General features: G+C 50.4%; 1 protein-coding gene across 1 annotated transcript in view; it reads left to right on the top strand.

Annotated features, from left to right (window-relative positions):
• The window catches only part of PRR12 (proline rich 12), a 31707-nt gene extending 11890 nt beyond the window's left edge, over positions 1 to 19817 (top strand). Inside the window, exons 7-14 of the mRNA XM_066271537.1 lie at positions 5132 to 5248; positions 5397 to 5530; positions 5759 to 6255; positions 12142 to 12267; positions 12370 to 12467; positions 18191 to 18337; positions 18439 to 18534; positions 18812 to 19817. Of these exons, the coding sequence (XP_066127634.1) occupies positions 5132 to 5248; positions 5397 to 5530; positions 5759 to 6255; positions 12142 to 12267; positions 12370 to 12467; positions 18191 to 18337; positions 18439 to 18534; positions 18812 to 18958 (1362 nt within the window). The 3' untranslated portion in view covers positions 18959 to 19817. The remainder of the gene's footprint in view (positions 1 to 5131; positions 5249 to 5396; positions 5531 to 5758; positions 6256 to 12141; positions 12268 to 12369; positions 12468 to 18190; positions 18338 to 18438; positions 18535 to 18811) is intronic.
• Positions 19818 to 20419: the final 602 nt, after the last annotated feature.

Below are 20419 nucleotides of genomic sequence, written 5' to 3'. Positions count from 1 at the left end.
AGCGCTCCAGCCAGGGCTTTCTTTCACACATATTTTATCAACCTTTTAGCTTCAAATTTGATACATACAACAAAAGAACAGTCATAAGAGATTTGTAAATTATAAAGCAAAACGCACTTATGTCCCACCACTGCCCAGCCAGTCACCAGAACATTCCTAATGCTTAGAGTCTCTGGTGTCCCTCCCTGGCCAGTCCTTCTGCATCCCTCACAGTCACACTCACTCTCATAGTGTCCTCTGTACACTATTGCATTTTACGACTTCTGAGGCTTATTTGGCCAGTCAGCCTGGGACAAAAGAGGAAGACATTGAAAAAACCACCAATGGTAGGAACTGGACAGGATTTGGGGCACGTCACAGTCAGAATTTAGCTTGATGTTTTTTTTTCCCTTTAATTGTGATAACCTATGCATACATGAAGTTGATGTTTTGTTTTGTTTTTTGATGTTTTTTTTGTATTTTTCCAAAGTTAGAAGTGGGGAGGCAGTCAGACAGACTTCTGCATGAGCCCGACCGGGATCCACCTTGCTTGCCCACCATGGGGTGATGCTCTGCCCATCTGGGGCGTTGCTCCATCGCAATCAGAGCCATTCTAACACCTGAGGAAGAGGCCATGGAGCCATCCTCAGTGCTCGGGCCAACTTTGCTCCAATGGAGCCTTGGCTATGGAAGGGGAAGAGAGAGACAGAGAGAAAGGGGAGGGGGAAGGGTGGAGAAGCAGATGGGCACTTCTCCTGTGTGCCCTGGCCGGGAATTGAACCTGGGACTTCCACATGCCAGGCTGATGCTCTACCACTGAGCCAACCAGCCAGGGCCAAAGTTGATCATTTTAACCATTAAGTATATTCACATTGTTGTGAATAACTGTCTCCAAGTTTTATTTTTATAATCACCTTCCTTTATAGGGATTACTATCCCCATTTTATAGAAAAGGAAACTGAGGCGCAGAGTGTTAAAGGAGCCTTCCCAGGCTTTTCGCACCTGGGACCTGCATGCAGCTGTGCTGTCCCCTGGGCGCCTGTGCTCTCAGCACCAGATTTAGCCATTCTTTGTATAATTCCATCAAATACAGATGATGACAGCAGCTAGTGTTGCTGGGCGCCCAGCCCTAGGCCATTTAAACAGGACTGTGGGGCAGAGAATGTGTCTCCCAATTTACAGATGAGGAAGTTCCTGATGAGAGAGAGGGAATCATTTGGCTGGTGACTGCCGAGCTGGGATTGGAGCCAAAGCCATCTGAAACCACCTCCCAGCTGGCATTGGGCACGGGATGGGATTGGGCAGGGACTCAGATGCTTAAAATACAACACGAGTATGCGTTGTAATGAGGGATGCACAGCCCCAGGACTGAGCCACCAGTGCAGATGTTGCACGCTCGGTCGTGTAACTGGAGTCAGGGCAGGCTGGTGGCATGGTTGAGAGCCAGCTTTAGCCTTAACATTACAGGTGCAAATCTATTGCTCTTCTGAGTTAGACTGGTGTTGAACTTTCCTGAACCTCAGTTTCCTCATCTGTAAAATGGGGCTGGTCGTATTGGTACCTCCTTCCTGCAGTGTGAGGACACGGACATTGTGGCTCATCCAGTGCTGTGACCATGGGTGACATTCTGAGGTGTCCTATAAACTCTGTCTCTGTTATTCACTTGGAGATCTTGGGCAAATCTCTGAGTCAGAGCTTGGCCAAGTTTTTTTTATAGGCCAGATGGCAAAGACTTAGGGTCTCTGTCACATTCTTTTTTTTTTTCTTTTTTACAACTTTTTAAAAAATGTAGAAACCATTCTTAACTCTTACATCTATGAAAATGGACATGGGCCATAGTTTTTTCCTAGAACAATGGCAGTCTAATAGAAATATCATGAGTCATATTCATCACTGAAATGTTCTTGGGTCCATATTTTGAAAAGTTAAAAGATAGGTGAGGCCCTGGCCGGTTGGCTCAATGGTAGAGCATCGGCCTGGCGTGCAAGAGTCCCGGGTTCGATTCCCGGCCAGGGCACACAGGAGAAGCGCCCATCTGCTTTTCCACCCCTCCCTCTCTCCTTCCTCTCTGTCTCTCTCTTCCCCTCTCGCAGCCGAGGCTCCATTGGAGCAAAGTTGGCCTGGGCGCTGAGGATGGCTCTGTGGCCTCTGCCTCAGGTGCTAGAATGGCTCTGGTTGCAACAGAGCAACGCCCTGGATGGGCAGAGCATTGCCCCCTGGTGAGCATGCTGGGTGGATCCTGGTCGGGCGTACGCGGGAGTCCGACTGCCTCCCCGTTTCTGTCTTCGGAAAAATACAAAAAAAAAAAAAAAAAAAGATAGGTGAGAGGCGTTGGCTGGTTGGCTCACCAGTAGAGCATTGGCCCAGCATGTGGAAGTCCCGGGTTCGATTCCTGGCCAGGGCACACAGGAGAAGCACCCATCTGCTTCTCTACCCTTCCCCCTCTCCTTCCTCTCTATCTCTCTCTTCTCCTGCAGCCAAGGCTCCATTGGAGCAAAGTTGGCCCCGGGCGCTGAGGATGGCTTCATGGCCTCTGCCTCAGGCGCTGAAATGGCTCCAGCTGCTATGGAGCAATGCTCTGGATATGCCGAGCATCGCCCCCTGGTAGGCATGCCAGGTGGATCCAGGTTGGGCGCATGCGGGAGTCTGTCTGACTGCCTCCCTGCTTCTTACTTTGGAAAAATACAAAAAAAGAAAGAGCTTCTTGGATGGAGAAAATTGTGGGAAGGGCAGTCCAGCCAGAGAGAACAGTCTGTCTGCAGAGCCCCTGTGGTGATGGAAAGTATCACATGTTTGTGATGTGCAAGGATACGGGAGTTGAGTGGCTGGACCGTGAGCGCCAAGGCTGGGGTCAGTGAGTTGCTCAGCTTCTGCTTAGGGCCCCTGGTCTGCAGGGAGGCAGCTGGGGAGGTGTCCGGTTCTGATGACAGTCTGTCTAATGTGTCATTTAGTTCTGTAACAGCGACTCTCCTGTGAATGGACCCTGCAGCTTTCTCCTTAACTCCAGGCTGTGTGCTTCTAGCTTATTCAGATCCTGCTGCTTATAGCCCTTGTCTCACATTGTCACAGTTTAAATTCCCAGAAGAGAATCTGATTGGTTAAGCTCAACATTTGGGGGCTGTGGGTGGGACAGCTTCGCTAGTAGGTGGAAGTGGGTGTTGTTGGTGATATGATTGATGTAAGGAGAGGCACGAAGGACATGGCTTTGGGACTAACTGGCACCTGTTGAGGGGCCGGCAAGAATGATTGCTAGGTGATTGGGTTAGGTGACTGGGGGTACAGTGGGGATGTTGGGAGGAACAGTGGTTTTGGGGAAGACATTGAATCCAGTTGGAATGTGGTGAGTCCAGGGACCTGGGTCCAGCTAGGAATCAACCATCTGCTTAGAAAAGACAGGCAGTGGGAGGAGAGAGGAGGGGTGGTTTCTTCTCTCTGGGGGTGAGAGGGGTTACACTGATGGATTTCTCAAAGGCTTTTGATGATTAGAACAGGGCACATCATAGTCACACTGAGAGGGCAAGATACCCCTGGTGAGGGACCTAGCATATGCAAAAGCCTGGAGTTCAGAAAGCAGGGTCGGGGGATTTGTCTGTTGAGCTTTGAGGGGTCCGCACGGCCCGCTGGGCCGGGGGCAGGTGAAATTAGAGGAAGCCACAGCAAAGTCTCTACGCCAGCCTGTGGAATCTGCGTTGGAGGCCTTGGAAGGTTTTGGAGCAGGGCAAGATTTAAATAGACATTTTGGTCCTCAAGCCTCTGAGCTGGCTCCCTGAGAAACCAGGAGAGAGGACTGAGAACTGTGGTATCCTGGGAGAAAGCACTTTAGGTCGGGATGCCTACATCCCTATTTCATCCTGCCTAACTCTTGTATGAATCTCAGGCAAGAGCCTTTCTGGATTTTCATCAGGTTATTGTAACCCCTGCTTTGTGTTCTCCTGTTTGGTTTGAGAGATATGAAAAATCGTGAATGTGAGAGCAGTTGACCCAAAATCAAGAGTAGATAGCCAGTGCTTGGCATGTAGGCTGTAGTGTTGCCTCTGCTGCCAGTGGCAGACATTAGTAATCGAACCCAGCACTCACTCCTGTGCCTAGCATATTGCTTAGGGTAGCCATGATCAATCAAATGGAGTTATCGTCTGAATGCTGTTGTATCACTTGATTGTGGAGTCTTTGAATGCAGGAACTGCCCCTCATTCATCTCTGGGTTATCACAATGCATGTTTCCCGCTGTGTTCTTACTCTTTATGTATTGGTGCCTGTCACTTGCTCTCTTCTAGAGGCACGGGTATAACACACTTCCCTGGCAATCCCTGCTCATCCCTCAGTCCCCTCATGAAAGGGCATGTGGTCCTTCCAGGACTCATGGATTCAGGTTGAGTTCAGGGTCCTTCTAGGCTTCAGGGGCACTACTGTTAACACCTCTATTGCCTATGCTGTTATTTTGGGGGCCTGTGTCTGGCTTCCCTGCTGCTCCTCGTTCCCCTAGGTCAGATGCTGGGTCTGACTCACATCCATCCTTTCTTGTGCCCAGTCAGGCTCACCAGCCTCAGCGTGTGGGTAAGGGTCTGAGGGTGTCAGGGAGTGGGGATGGGAGAGCCTTTCTACCACCGTGTCGTGCACAGCTCGGATAGGCTGATGAAATAAATGGTCTCTGGTAACCTATCACCAGTCTGTTCTCTACAGAAGCTGCAGCCTTGCCCTGCTTTGCTCATTTGCTTGTCTATCTTGTTACCTCTGTAATGAAGACCCTATAGAAGGTTTTGTTATTCTCGCTCACTGCTGTACCCCAGGGCCGAACACTGTCTAGAAAACAGTGGGTGGGTGCTCGGGTTTTGCCATTATATCGAGTCACGCCAGAAGCTGGTACCATCGCACAGTAAAGCTATAATAACTAAAGCCTTGTAAGCCAAGAATGAATGGCTGGATCGAGAGTATTGGATAAGCCATAGGAGGACAGGGCCAGACTCTAACTGCGTTCCCAGGGCTGAGGATATCACAAGGCCAAAAGATACGTCATTTGGATGTTCGTTGATCCTTATTGACCACAATGGTTTTTCTCTGAGGGGGTATTGAAGGAGGTCAGAGGGCCAGGAATGGGGGGACAAGGCACAGGAATGGGGGCTAACCCTGCTGGACTTGCTGTGACCCTCCTCAGCTGGCGTTGCAGACGGGCCGTGAGCCCCCACCCATCTGGCGGGTCCAGAAGGCCTTGCTGCAGAAATTCACCCCAGAGATCAAGGACGGGCAGCGACAGTTCTGTGCCACCAGTAATGTAAGCCTACACCCAGCAGTGAGGACCCGGACCCTGGGGGTGCTGATCGGCTGCCATGGTGGCCCATGGTGGGGTGGGAATCCTGGGTGTCCAGCTGCCTGGATGGGGTGAGTGAAGGGATTCTGCTTGTGCCTCTTTCCCTCCATAGTATTTGGGGTATTTTGGGGATGCGAAAAACCGGTACCAGCGCCTTTATGTTAAGTTTCTGGAAAACGTCAACAAGAAGGATTACGTGCGGGTCTGTGCTCGGAAACCCTGGCACCGGCCCCCAGCACCTGTCAGGTACCACGGGGCCTAGGGGACAGGTGGCAGACAGGGCAAACAGGCAAGGGGATGGGATATGCAACAAAGGAAATAGATTCAGGGGGAGGGGACAGGGACTCAGAGAGAGAGAGGAAACATCACCTCAGCGAGGGGAAAGATGGTGCTATGCTTAGAGCTAGGCAGGGGGGTCCCAAGGAGGAGGATTTGGGTTTCTCAGGGTCTGCTGACTTCTGTGTTCCCTTCCAGACGCTCCGGGCAGGCCAAGGGCCCCGCCTCTGCGGGAGGCAGCTCTGCACCTCCCCCCAAGACCCCGGCACCACCTCCTAAGCCTGAGACCCCCGACAAGATGACATCTGAGAAGCTCCCAGAGCAGACGCCCGAGATGGTCGTGCCTGAGCCCCCTGCCCCTGAGAAGCCATCCACACCTCAGCCTGTCGAGAAGGAAAAGGAGAAAGAAAAGGAGAAGGAAAAGGAGAAGGAGCGGGTGACGCGTGGGGAGCGGCCTCTGCGTGGGGAGCGGGGCACCAGTGGGCGGCAGGCTCGGCCGGAGCGGAGCCTCAACACGGGACAGCCCACCGCCTCCCGGCTGCCCAAGGCTCGGCCCACCAAGGTGAAGGCTGAGCCGCCCCCCAAGAAAAGGAAGAAGTGGCTGAAGGAGGTGGCAGGCAACACCTCGGCAGGCGGAGGCCCAGCAGGCAGCTCCTCGGACTCAGAGTCATCCCCCGGAGCGCCCAGCGAGGATGGTGAGGCCCTTGGCAGCCACCAGGCTGGTGGGGAGACTTGGGGAGGTGACTCCTAGGCCTTCAGAAGGAGCCATGGGTGAGGGCTGTCCAGAGGACTCCAGGGAGCAAGACATTCACAGTAATGTGAATTAAAAATATTAGCAATAGCTAACAACTGTGTGGCACCTAACTACATGATAGGCTGTCTTCTAAGTTTTTTTTTTTTTTAATTTATTGATTTTACAGAGAGAGAGAGAGAGAGAGAGAGAGAAACATCAATTTGTTGTCCCACTTGTCTTGTTTATGCATTCATTGGTTGATTCTTGTATGTGCCCTGACTAGGGATTGAACCTGCAACCGTTGCATGTCAGGACAATGCTCTAACCAACTGAGCTACCCTTCCAGGGCATGTCTTCTAAACTCTTTTTTTTTTTTAATTTTATTTATTTTTTACAGAGACAGAGAGTGAGTCAGAGAGAGGGATAGACAGGGACAGACAGACAGGAACGGAGAGAGATGAGAAGCATCAATCATTAGTTTTTCATTGCGCGTTGCAACACCTTAGTTGTTCATTGATTGCTTTCTCATATGTGCCCTGACCGCAGGCCTTCAGCAGACCGAGTAACCCCTTGCTCGAGCCAGCGACCTTGGGCTCAAGCTGGTGAGCTTTTGTTCAAATCAGATGAGCCCACGCTCAAGCTGGCGACCTTGGGGTCTCGAACCTGGGTCCTCTGCATCCCAGTCCGATGCTCTATCCGCTGCTCCACTGCCTGGTCAGGCTCTAAACTCTTTTCGTATGTTAATGTGCATAATTTTTATAGCAGTCCTAGAGGTAGATACTAATATACTGCTCAAAAATTAGGAAATATTTCAAAATGAATATAAAGTGATAAAAAGAAGCATTTGATTTTTTTTAATTAAACAAAAACATCAGACAAGCAAACAAGTCAAAGAAAGTTGTTTGATTATGCAAATGAGATGCAAAACTATCTTTTATTTAATTGGTGAAAATGCACTATACAAAAGGCTGAAAGTATTGGAGTATCTGCAGGTTCCCTGATCCCCTCATTTTTGTGAGCAGTGTATTATCTTCATATACAGATTAGGAAACTGAGGCCCCAAGAATATAACACCACTGGGATGTGGTGTCTCACCCGAGTTAGAATGTGGCCAGCGGAGCCTTGGGCTTCATCCTTCAGCGCTGCACTGTTTTATATCAGAATAGGTAGGCTCTGGGAGCTAAGGGACCAGCACTGATCCTGAAGGCCCGAGATAGTGGTGTGACTTTCTGAGTGCCTCCAGAAAAGAGGCGTCACCTTTTTGTGCCTTAGTGACCTCACCTGTAAAATGGGTTAATAATAGATAAAGCACATAGGCGGGTATTTGCCATTAGTGAGGACCAGTGTGAGCTCCATTGCTTAGAAAGATGTCTGGTTGCTTGGTTTGTTTTTGTGTTTGTCATGTATGGTTTATGATGACAGTAACAACAACAAAAATATGTGTACACATATGTAAAATAAATATAACAGCCAGGTGCTTACCAGGTGCTAGGCATCATTTTAAGCATTTTACACATGGCTTATTTTACCTTTACATAAACCTGTGAGGTAGGTGCTTTAGGGTTAGTCTCAATTTGAATGATGAGAAAAACCGAGGCACTGGGAGGTTACCTGAGTTGTTCAAGGTCATACTCTTTCAGGTATATTGTAGGGGTAGCTGTTTTAACTAAACATACAGCTGGTCAAATGAAAGATGGAGTTGTCTTTCCATCAAAGCCCTGACACAGATGGGAGGGTCACAGAGATTAAGAAGCTCTTATTCAGGTTGTCTAGAGTCTGGGTTTCCTTTCCTTTTGCTGTTATGCTGTCCCCAGCATGCTGTCTTCACCACATGGTCAGAGGCAGCCCAGCAGCCCTGTGGGTAGAAATGGACAGGAAGGCAAAAGAATGGCTCCACCTTCCTCTTAAGTTACAGATTTGAATGAGTGGTCCATGGTCTGTCTTCTCATATCCCATTGGCCAGAACTACTTAACATGGCCGCAGCTAGCTGCAAGGGAACCTGGGAAATGTAGTCTTTTGACTGGTCCTGCTGTGCTGAATGATTCAAGGCTGATGGAAGCAGTTGAAGCTGAGACACGAAAGTAGACAAGGGAGTAGATTTACCAAGGGCCTAGATTTGCAGGCCTTTCCTTCTCTGACACTCATTTTTTTGTTTTAAAACAACTTTATACATCTAATTCACATACCATGTAGTTGTAGTTTAGCTATTTAAAATGTATAATTCGTCAGTTTTTAGTATCATCACAAGAGTTATTCATCTTGGCAATCAATTTTTTTATTTATTTTTGAGAGTATGTTTGTTTAAGCTGGAGACAGTGAAACAAGAAAGGGCTTAGGATAGAGGAAGCAATAGGAGGGAGCCCAGGTGGGGCCGCCCTGGCTCACTGGAAAATCAGAGATAAGGGGCTTGGAGACAGGTTCAGGGAGTTAGGCCAGGACAAGCTGCTGCCACCCACTGCTCCCCTAGTTACATGTTTCACGAGCACCCTTTAGAGTTTAGCAGAGGCTCGCCTGACAGGAAAGAGTGACATGGGCAATCGGAGAGGGAGAGCACCTTTGTCATCAATTTCAGAACAGTTACATCACCCCAGAAAGAAACCCTGTACCCCTTGGCCATCACTCTCCTTTCTGCCCTCCCTCCAGCCCTAAGAAACCAATAAAGCACTATATATAGATCTGCCTATTCTGGACATTTCATGTAAGTGGAATCATACAGTACTTGGCCTTCTGTGTCTGGCTTCTTTCGTTTCGCATACTTTTGATGTTCACCCATGTATTGGTGCTTTGTTCCTTTTTATGGTTGCATAATATTCCATTGTATGGATCTCCCACACTTATTTATCCATGCACCAAATGATAGACATTTTGATTGTTTCTACTGTTTGTCTAAAGCTGCTGTGAACATACATGAACTGCCCTAAATTTTCTTCTTTTAATGTATTGATTTTTAGAGAGAGAGAGAAGGAAACATTGATTTGTTGTGCCACTTATTTAGTCATTCATTGCTTGATACTTGTATGTGCCCTGACCTGGGATTGGATCCACAACCTTGGCATATCAGGTCGATGCTCTACCCAACTGAGCTGCCCAGCCAGGGCCAGCCCAGAATTTTCTGAGCCTGGGAAATAGGGGGAGCTGAATTCTGTACTCTTTTTTTTTTTTTTTTTTAAAGAGTGTACTTTATTTATTTATTTTTTTTTACAGAGACAGAGAGAGAGTCAGAGAGAGGGATAGACAGGGATAGGAATGGAGAGATGAGAAGTATCAATCATTAGTTTTTCGTTGAGCGTTGCAACACCTTAGTTGTTCACTGATTGCTTTCTCATATATGCCTTGACCGCCGGCCTTCAGCAGACCGAGTAACCCCTTGCTGAGCCAGTGACCTTGAGCTCAATCCAGTGAGCTTTTTACTTAAACCAGATGAGCCCGCACTCAAGTTGGCAACCTAGGGGTCTCGAACCTGGGTCTTCCACATCCCAGTCTGACGCTCTATCCACTGTGCCACCACCTGGTCAGGCGAACTCTGTACTCTTAAGGGAACAGTTCCCCTTCCAAGGGTCAATATCTCTCCCTGGTCTGGGTATGTCTTCCCTTGCCCCATTTAACCAGGAGCCCCTCCAGGGAAGCATGAGCCTGACTCACATCTGGATACGCTGAAGGCTTTGCCTAGCCCAAGAGGCCTCAGAACCAACTCGTTTGCTTGTCTAAGACCAGCCACCCTCCATGTGTTGAAAGCTGATGCTTTCTCCTTTCTCAAATTCTCAATGAAAGCTCTAGAAAGAGACTGCAATGATGTCTTCTCTCTTCCTTTAGTACACTCTCATCCAGCTTTCTCAGCCGCTTTTGGCAGGTGTTTATTGAGCACCTACTATGTGCCACAACTAGGGTTCCAGCGGTGGACAGCATAGGCAAAAATATGTGTCTTATGGGAGCTCACAGTACAGCCAAGGAATCAATCAGATAAAAATAAGTTATGTAATGGAATCTAAAACATGAAAAGTCATCAGTGTGAGGCTGGGGAGGATTAAAGGCAGTTAAGAAAAATAAATCTAGTCAAGAGGACCCAGGCAACATGTTGGGTAATTTTTTCAGAAAGGGAGAGATTGGGGAAGGCTTCTGGAAACAACATTGGAGCAGAGATTTGAGTGCAGCGGGGTCATGTGACTTTGGGGGAGAGAACATTCCAGTCTGGGTGTGTCTGGCAATGAGGAAGGAGGTCAGTGACTGGAGCAAGTAGGAAGAGAGGGTGAGACATGAGGGCAGAGAAGGAACAGGGCCAGTTCTGGAGGGATAAGGGGATTTGGACTGAGGCTTTACGGGATCTGACTCCCACTGCCAAGGGGTCACTTTAGACCCTTGAAACAGCTGTCACTGGGAACCCTCAGTATGGATAAGTCAACTGGACATTTTTTTTTTTTTTAATACAGGGACAGAGATAGAGTCAGAGAGAGGGATAGATAGGGACAGACAGAAACAGAGAGAGATGAGAAGGATCAATCATCAGATTTTCATTTTGACACCTTAGTTGTTCATTGATTGCTTTCTCATATGTGCCTTGACTGTGGGGCTACAGCAGACCAAGTAACCCCTTGCTCGAGCCAGCAACCTTGGGTCCAAGCTGGTGAGCTTTTGCTCAAGCCAGATGAGCCCGTGCTCAAGCTGATGACCTTGGGGTCTTGAACCTGGGTCCTCCGCATCCCAGTCCAACGCTCTATCCACTAGGCGACTGTGTGGTCAGGCTCAACTGGACATTTCTCATGCTTCTTCCTAAGGGGTATTTTGGGGCCTTCTTATGGCCCTCCTGCTTGTCTTTTCTCCCTGATATCGCTTGGGTTTCCCATGGGTGTCCCTCAGGTCCTGTCCTTGGCCTTGTTGCTTCTCATTCTCCACCTCTCACTTGGCAGGCCGCCATGAGTTTCCAGTGAGCCTCAGGTTTGTTTTTTCCCCTCTGGCTACCCTCCAGGCATCCCATAGCCCCCTCCCTCCAACTCCTAATGAGCTCCTTGTGCTAGATTCTCTGTCTCAGGGACAGTCCCCCTGGCTGCTCAGTCACCAGGCCAGACCCTCTGGCACCATGTTTTGCTTCCTCACCTCCAAATCTGAGAAGTCCGCAGCCTGTCCCTCCCGCCCTGACCTCCCTATGCCTCTCTACTCTTTCCCTTAGCCCTGGCCCTCTTGCCCTGTCTCGATCTCCACAGCCTGCCTCTACCTCCCTGCTCCGGCCTCATCCTTTCTTACTTGGTCCATTGCCCCGACCTCTGGTCTCACCCCCTCCATCTGTCCCCTAGATGGCCTCAAAGGGATTTTTCTATACGTATTTGCATCCCACCCCTGCTCATAGCTCTCATGGCTTCCTAGTACCCACCAGGAGAAGCCCTTGTCCTTTTTACCTCTGACTGGAGGCCCTGCGTGGTCTGCTTTGCAATGATAACATGCTGTCTGCTTGTATCTCATCCCTCAGTGTTGCCCTTTGTGATCTGATCTCTGACTTGATTCACTGGTTTAGAAACCAACTATGCTGCTTCTTTAGACTTGGTGAAGCTGCATTGAACTAGCCAAATATGAAGTTTACCGTCTTGGAATGCTCTTCCCTGTCACTCAAGACACAGCTCTTGGGTGACCTGTAATAACCCTTTCCTGACTCGCTAGGCTGAGCTCATCATAATGCCTGTGACTCCACCATTAGAGCATGTTACACTGGTTCTTATCAGACCTCCCCAGTGCGCTTAGGCCTCCCTGAGAACAGGGATTTCTCTCCTGGTCCTTGGTACTTAGAACATTGGCTGCCACACAGGTAGTGTCAAGCAAGTTGGAATAACGAGCTCATATCCCATGTTTCTATCCCAGAGCGGGCAGCCCCTGGGCGTCTGCTGAAGACCCGGGCAATGCGGGAGATGTATCGGAGCTATGTGGAGATGCTGGTGAGCACAGCACTCGACCCAGATATGATCCAGGCCCTGGAGGACACGCATGGTGAGCTGAGGCCTGAGAGGAGGGCGCTGGGGGGACCAGATCCCCAACCTCTCCTTGCCCCCACCCCGTCCACCAGCTGAACACCTTCTCCTTGTCTTTCAGATGAGCTGTACCTCCCACCCATGCGGAAGATCGATGGCCTCCTCAATGATCACAAGAAGAAAGTCCTGAAGCGGCTGTCGCTTAGTCCAGCCCTGCAGGTGCTTGGGGGGCCTGGGACAGATATGTCTGGGGCCCAGGGCTCAGCCCATGTCACAGCGGGCTTGGCCAGGAGCAGAGTTGAGAGCAGAGATATCAGAAGGGGGTCTCTGAGCTCCCAGTGGCCCTGCAGGCCAGTGGGAGGGGAGCTGGGATGGTGTGGAGAGGTTGGGAAGGTCTGGAATGGGCTGCTGAGAAGGCCTAGTAGAGTATGGTTGTGGAGCGCAGGTTTGGGGACAAAGGGCAGACTGGTGCTACACCAAGGGGTCACTTTTCCATCAGCCTTATGCAGGCTCTAAGAAAGTCTCTGCTTTCAGTATTTTTATTTTTCTTATTAATTTTTTCAGTTTTTTTGTTTGTTTGTTTTTTAGGTTTTTTTGTATTTTTCCGAAATTAGAAGCAGAGAGGTAGTCAGACAGACTCCCGCATGCGCCCGACCGGGATCCACCTGGCATGCCCACCAGGGGGCAATGCTCTGCCCATCTGGGGCATTGCTCCATTTCTGGAACCATTCCAGCACCTGAGGCAGAGGCCACAGAGCCATCCTCAGCGCCCGGGCCAACTTTGCTCCAATGGAGCCTTGGCTGCAGGAGGGGAAGAGAGAGACAGAGAGGAAGGAGAGGGGGAGGGGTGGAGAAACAGATGGACGCTTCTTTTGTGTGCCCGGGTCAGGAATTGAACCCAGGACTTCCACACGCCAGGCTGATGCTCTACCGCTGAGCCAACCAGCCAGGGCCAATCTTTTCAGTATTTTTTTAAAAATTACATATACAATTTTTAAAAATTGATTCGAGAGAGAGAGAAACATTGATTTATTTGTTTTGCTTATACATGCATTCATTGGTTGAATCTTGTATGTGCCCTGACTGGGGATCATACCTGCAACCTCAGGATGATGCTCTAACCAACTGAGCCACATAGCCCAGGCCTCAGGCTTCTGTGTTAAGTCAACTACATAATTTTCCTCTGGAATGGCCTAGGGTCCTGGGATGGAATATCAGGGCAGCTCTGGGAGTTGTAGGGTAGAATATAAATCTGGCTCTGAGAATTCTGATAGGGATGTGAATGTCATGCTGAGAAGATGGAGATAGAATCTAAAGGCGACTCAGATTCCTAGGATGGAATTTAGTCCACCCTGAAAATTCTAAGGGGATGTTAGTCTAGTTCTGAGAATTCTAGGATGGCCTTTAGGCTGGCTCGGGAAATTCTTGATGGAATGTTAGTTTGCCTCAGAAAATAGGAGCTAAAATGTTCATCTGTTGGCCTGACCTGTGGTGGCGCAGTGGATAAAGCGTCAACCTGGAAATGCTGAGGTCGCCGGTTCAAAACCCTGGGCTTGCTTGGTAAAGGCACATATGGGAGTTGATGCTTCCAGCTCCTCCCCCCTTCTTTCTCTCTCTGTCTCTTCTCTCTCTCTCTCTCTGGCTCTCCCTCTCCTCTGTAAAATGAATAAATAAAAAATTTTTTAAAAATGTTCATCTGTTTATAGAACCCTGGATGGGATGTGAGGCTGACTGAGAACTCTGGGATTGCCTGACCAGGCGGTGGTGCAGTGGATAGAACATCCACCTGGGATGCTGAGGACCCAGGTTCAAAACCCCGAGATTATTGACGAGCATGGGATCATAGACATGACCCCATGATAGCTGGCTTAAGCCCAAGATCGCTGGCTTGAGCAAGGGGTCACTGACTTGGCTGGAGCCCCCTGGTCAAGGCACATATGAGAAGCAATCAATGAACAACTAAGAGTGCCATAACTACAAGTTGATGCTTCTCATTTCTCCGTTACTGTCTGTCTGTCTCTGTCTCAAAAAAAAAAAAAAAAAAAAAAAAAAATCCTGACCTGTGGCGGCACAGTAGATAAAGTGTAGACCTGGAAAGTTGAGATCACTGGTTCAAGGCCCTGGTGTTGCCCTGTCAAGGCACATAAGAGAAGCAAGTACGAGTTGATGCTTCCTGCTTCTCCTGCCCCCTCCTCCCTCTCCTCTCTCTCTAAATCAATAAATAAAATATTTTTTTTATTTTTTTTATTTACTTATTCATTTTAGAGAGGAGAGGGAGAGACAGAGAGAGAGAGGATAGACAGAGAGAAGGGGGGAGGAGCTGGAAGCATCAACTCCTATATGTGCCTTGACCAGGCAAGCCCAGGGTTTCGAACCGGCAACCTCAGCATTTCTAGGTCGACGCTTTATCCACTGTGCCACCACAGGTCAGGCCTAAAATCTTTTTTTAAAAAAAGGGAAAAGCCATTATAGAATAGAATATAGGTATACCTCATGTTAATTGTGATTCTCAGATACTGCATTTTTTACAAATTGAAGGCGAGACCTTCCACCTGCAAAAAGATTATAACTCATGCCTTGGCCGTCTGGCTCAGTGGATAGGGTGTTGTTGGCCCAGCATGCGGACATCCCAGATTTGATCAATCCCCAGTCATGGCACACATGAGAAGTGACCATCTGCTTATCTTCCCCTCCCTTTCCCCCTTATTTCTCTCTTCCCCTCTCACAGCCATTGGCTCCATTGTTCCGAGCATCAGCTCCAGGCACTGAGGACAGCTCTGTTGATTTGAGGTTAGGGTCCCAGATGGGAGTTGTGGAGGTGTGTGCAGGAGCCTGTCTCTATATCTCCCCTTCTCTGGCTTTAAAAAAAAAAAAAAGTGCCCTGGCCGGTTGGCTCAGCGGTAGAGCGTCGGCCTAGCGTGCGGAGGACCCGGGTTCGATTCCCGGCCAGGGCACACAGGAGAAGCGCCCATTTGCTTCTCCACCCCTCCGCCGTGCCTTTCTCTCTGTCTCTCTCTTCCCCTCCCGCAGCCAAGGCTCCATTGGAGCAAAGATGGCCCGGGCGCTGGGGATGGCTCTGTGGCCTCCGCCCCAGGCGCTAGAGTGGCTCTGGTCGCAACATGGCGACGCCCAGGATGGGCAGAGCATCGCCCCCCGGTGGGCAGAGCGTCGCCCCATGGTGGGCGTGCCGGGTGGATCCCGGTCGGGTGCATGCGGGAGTCTGTCTGACTGTCTCTCCCTGTTTCCAGCTTCAGAAATATAAAAAAAGAAAAAAAGAAAAAAGTTACAATTAACAAAGGCTCAGATGGTAGTTTTATTTTTTAGCAACAAAGTATATTTGTTTTTTAGAGAGAGACAGGAAGGAAAGTGGAGAGATGAGAAGCATCAACTCGTAGTTGTGGCATTTCAATTGTCCATAGATTGCTTTCTCGTATGTGCCTTGATCCAGATGCGGGGGTGGGCGTCTCCAGCCCAGCCAGTGACCCCTTGCAGCCAGCTACCTTGGGGTTTTGAACCTGGTACTTCAGTGTCCCAGGTCAACACTATGTACTGAGCCACTGCCAGTCAGGCACAACAGAGTTTTAATTTTTATTATTATTTTTTTTACAGAGTCAGAATGAGGGATAGACAGGGACAGACAGACAGGAACGGAGAGATGAGAAGCATCAATTATTAGTTTTTCATCGTGCATTGAGACACCTTAGTTGTTCATTGATTGCTTTCTCATATGTGCCTTGACCAGGGGGCCTTCAGCAGACCGAGTAACCCCTTGCTTGAGCCAGCGACCTTGGGTCCAAGCTGGTAAATTTTTGTTCAAACCAGATGAGCCCACGGTCAAGCTGGCAACCTTGGGGTCTCGAACCTGGGTCTTTCGCATCCCAGTCCGATGCTCTATCCACTGCGCACCCGCCTGGTCAGGCCACAACAGTTTTTTTGCGGGTTTTTTTTGTATTTTTCTGAAGTGAGAAGCAGGGAGGCAGAGAGACAGACTCCGCATGCGCCCAACCAGGATCCACCCAGCATGTCCACCAGGGGGCTGTGCTCTGCCTATCTGGGGCATTGCTCCTTTGCAACCGGAGCCATTGTAGCACCTGAGGTGGAGACCACGGAGCAGTTGGCCATGGAGCCGTCCTCAGTGCCCGGGCCAGCTTGGATCCAATTGAGCATTGGCTGCAGGAGGGGAAGAGAGAGACAGAGAAAGGAGAGGGGGAGGGGTGGAGAAGCAGATAGGTGCTTCTCCTGTGTGCCCTTGCTGGGAATCGAACCCGGGACTTTCACACACCGGGCCAACGCTCTACCACTGAGCAAGCTGGCCAGGGCCAGAGTATTTTTTAATGAAGGTATGTGCATTTTATATTAGACAGGATATTATTGCACACTTAATAGACTGCAGTATATTGTAAACATTACTTACACATACACTAGGAAATCCAGAATTTTGTTCCTCACTTTATTGCGGAGTTTGCCTTATTCAGTCAGTGGTCTGAAAGTGAGCCTGCAGTTTCTCCGAAGTCTGCCTGTATTAGGACAGTTCTGAGGGTTATGGGGTGGAATGTTGCCTGACATTGTGACTTCAGTACTTGAGGCTGACTCTTAGAATTTTTTTTTAATTTTTTTTTTTTTTTTTTTTACAGAGACAGAGTCAGAGAGAAGGATAGATAGGGACAGAATGACAGGAATGGAGAGAGATGACAAGTATCAATCATCAGTTTTTCGTTGAGACACCTTAGTTGCTCATTGATTGCTTTCTCATATGTGCCTTGACTGTGGGCCTTCAGCAGACTGAGTAACCCCTTGCTCAAGCCAGCGACCTTGGGTCCAAGCTTTGCTCAAACCAGATGAGCCGGTGCTCAAGCTGGCGACCTTGGGGTCTCGAACCTGGGTCCTCCACATCCCAGTCCGACGTTCTATGCACTGCGCCACCGCCTGATCAGGCTGACTCTTAGAATTTTTTTTTTTTTTCCATTTTTCCGAAGCTGGAAACAGGGAGGCAGTCAGACTCCCGCATGCGCCCGACCGGGATCCACCTGGCATACCCACCAGGGGGCGATGCTCTGCCCACCAGGGGGAGATGCTCTGCCCCTCTGGGGCGTCGCTCTGTTGTATCCAGAGCCATTCTAGCACCTGAGGCAGAGGGCACAGAGCCATCCTCAGTGCCCGGGCCATCTTTGCTCCAATGGAGCCTCGCTGCGGGAGGGGAAGAGAGAGACAGAGAGGTAGGAGAGGGGGAGGGGTGGAGAAGCAGATGGGCACTTCTCCTGTGTGCCCTGTCCTGGAATCAAACCCGGGACTCCTGCACACCAGGCCGACGCTCTACCGCTTATCCAACCGGCCAGGGCCTGACTCTTAGAATTTTGAGTAGGACATTAGGGTAACTGAGAATTCCAGGTGGAAATCAGGTGCCTGAGACTTCTGGGCCACAAAGCACATCAAGGTCACCAGGCAGGCCTAGACTCCTTCGTACTTTTGTGTGTGTGTGTGTGACAGAAACAGAGAGAGAGACAGAGAGAGGAACAGACAGACTGAAAGGGAGAGAGATGAGAAGCATCAAGTCTTTGTTGCAGCACCTTAGTTTCTCAGTGATTGCTTTCTCATATGTGCCTTGACCAGGGGGTACAGCAGAGTGAGTGACCCCTTGCTCGAGCCAGCGACCTTGGGCTCAAGCTGAGCTTTGCTCAAACCAGATGAGCCTGGGCTCAAACTGGTGACCTCAGGGTTTTGAATCTGGGTCCTCCGTGTCTCAGTCCGACGCTCTATCCATTGCACCACCGCCTGGTCAGACTCCTTTGTTCTTTGAAAAGAGCAAGACTCCCAACTGTCTCCTCTGATTTATAGCCTGGGAGATGCTGAGGCATCGGACATCTGGGAGAACCTGAGAACTGGGTGGTGAGTTTGGGCTGTGTGGGTCCCAGGAGGTGTTCCACTGATCCACCTTCCCACAGGACGCCCTGCACACGTTTCCCCAGTTGCAAGTGGAGCAGAGTGGGGAGGGCTCCCCTGAAGAGGGGGCAGTGCGGCTGCGGCCGGCGGGGGAACCCTACAACCGCAAGACGCTCAGCAAGCTCAAGAGGAGCGTTGTCCGGGCGCAGGTGGGGCTGGGACTGGGACCAGCCGGCTAGGAGGTGGAGCCGGGGCTGGGGCTGCCTAGTGTTGGGCGGGGTGCTGAGGCTTCTCCACCCCATCTGTCTAGGAGTTCAAGGTTGAGCTGGACAAGTCAGGATACTACACGCTGTATCACTCACTCCACCACTATAAGTACCACACCTTTCTGCGCTGCCGGGACCAGGTAAGTCTACCCACAATGCCTATCACTCATGGGTTCTTCCATAGACCCAGGGGTCTAGTCCGCCATTCCCCTCACCTCTTAAACCCAGGAGTCCGGTCACCGGCCCCTCCTCCTCCCTCAGACCCAGGAGTCTGGCCCCCAGCCCCTCCCCGCTCAGACCCGGGAGTCCAGCTCCCAGACTACCTCTCCCTGGGACACTGATCCCTAGGCCCCCTGCCTCCTCTCACCCCAGGCCCTGGTGGCCACCTGTCCCAGCTCCACGTTTCAACCCCTGCAGACCCTGGCCATTGAGGGCGGCGCTGAGGACCTGGGCCAGGAGGAGGTGGTCCAGCAGTGCATGCGGAACCAGCCATGGCTGGAGCAGCTGTTCGACTCCTTCAGTGACCTGCTGGCCCAAGCACAGGCCCACAGCCGCTGTGGGTGACCCCATCCTGGCCTGCGGGGTGACACCTCCTCCATGAACCAAGAAATGGGACAGAACTGTGTCCTCAGGCGCTAACCCCCAGGCCTGGTTGCCAGGGAAGGGGGCGGTCATTGGTCAGGGTGTGTCCGTGCTGCCCCCACAGGGCAGGGTTCAGAGTTTGACTCCCCCCCCCTTCCAAGCCCTCTCTACTCCCTTCCCATTCCTCCCACTGTCCGGTGTACAGAGAAATTATTTATATATATGTATAAATGTCTATTTAGTAACGGTTTCCCCCTCCCCCTTGCCCACTACCCCCCTCCACGGCCATAGCCCCCATGCCCTCCACCTTGTACATAATGTATAGGAAAAGTCTATGTATGGTTGAGGGGGGCGGGGCGGCTTTAGAGAGCTGGGGGACCCCCTCACCCCCCAAGCCCCCCCCTACAGGCCAAGATCTTTGCTAAAGGCCATTCCCTCCCCAGGGCCTTCGGTGTCTGGTGAGGGGGAAAACGCATCTTGTTAATTATTTTTAATCTTATTTATTGTACATACCTGGGGCGGGGGGCCGGGGAGGTGGAGGGGGGAGAAGGGTCCCCTCCCTTTGCCCCTCCCACTCCTTTTCTACTGCGATTTGTCTGTGTCTCCCCAACACACACACACACACACACACACACACACACACACACACGCACCCATTGTTGTCTGGATGTGGTTCTATTTTTTATTGGTCTCCCCTCCCCTCCCCCCTCTCTCTAACCCCTCTGCTCCCACCTCCCTCACCACTTGTTGTCTCTTGCTCTTTCTTGGGCTTCTGTACAACTCAACTTGTATACACTGTGTACACACAACCAGCCAAACGAAAACCCAACGGCAAACTTTATCAGCGGCTGGTGTGGCTCTGTCCTGCGGCGTCTGGGGTGGCCCTGGAGTGGCATGGGCAGAGGGTCTGGACCTGGAATGGGGCTTTTCTGGAGCCCTGGGAGGTGGCTGGGCTGGAGACATTGTCTCGTTCTGTAACAAATCACCCAACCCAAAATTTAGCATGACGTAAAGCAAACAAGGTACCGTACAGTTTCTGAGAATCAGGAATTTGGGAGTGGGTTAGTTTGGTGGGCCAGGCCTAGGGTCTGTCATGAGGGTGTGGTCAGGTCATCAGCTAGGGTGGCAGTCGGCAAGGATTTTTTTTTTTAATTTTAATTTATTTATTTTTTATAGAGAGAGTGATAGATAGGGACAGACAGACAGGATAGACAGACAGGAACGGAGAGAGATGAGAATCATCAATCATCAGTTTTTCGTTGCAACACCCTAGTTGTTCATTGATTGCTTTCTCATATGTGCCTTGACCTCGGGCCTTCAGCAGACCGAGTAACCCCTTGCTCAAGCCAGTGACCTTGGGTCCAAGCTGATGAGCTTTTTGCTCACGCCAGATGAGCCCGCACTCAAGCTGGTGACCTCGGGGGTCTCGAACCTGGGTCCTCT

Source organism: Saccopteryx bilineata, chromosome 3, assembly GCF_036850765.1.
Source record: "Saccopteryx bilineata isolate mSacBil1 chromosome 3, mSacBil1_pri_phased_curated, whole genome shotgun sequence".
Classification (NCBI taxonomy): domain Eukaryota; kingdom Metazoa; phylum Chordata; class Mammalia; order Chiroptera; family Emballonuridae; genus Saccopteryx; species Saccopteryx bilineata.
Note: the sequence above shows the minus strand (reverse complement) of the source record. Positions and strands in the feature narration are given on the sequence as shown.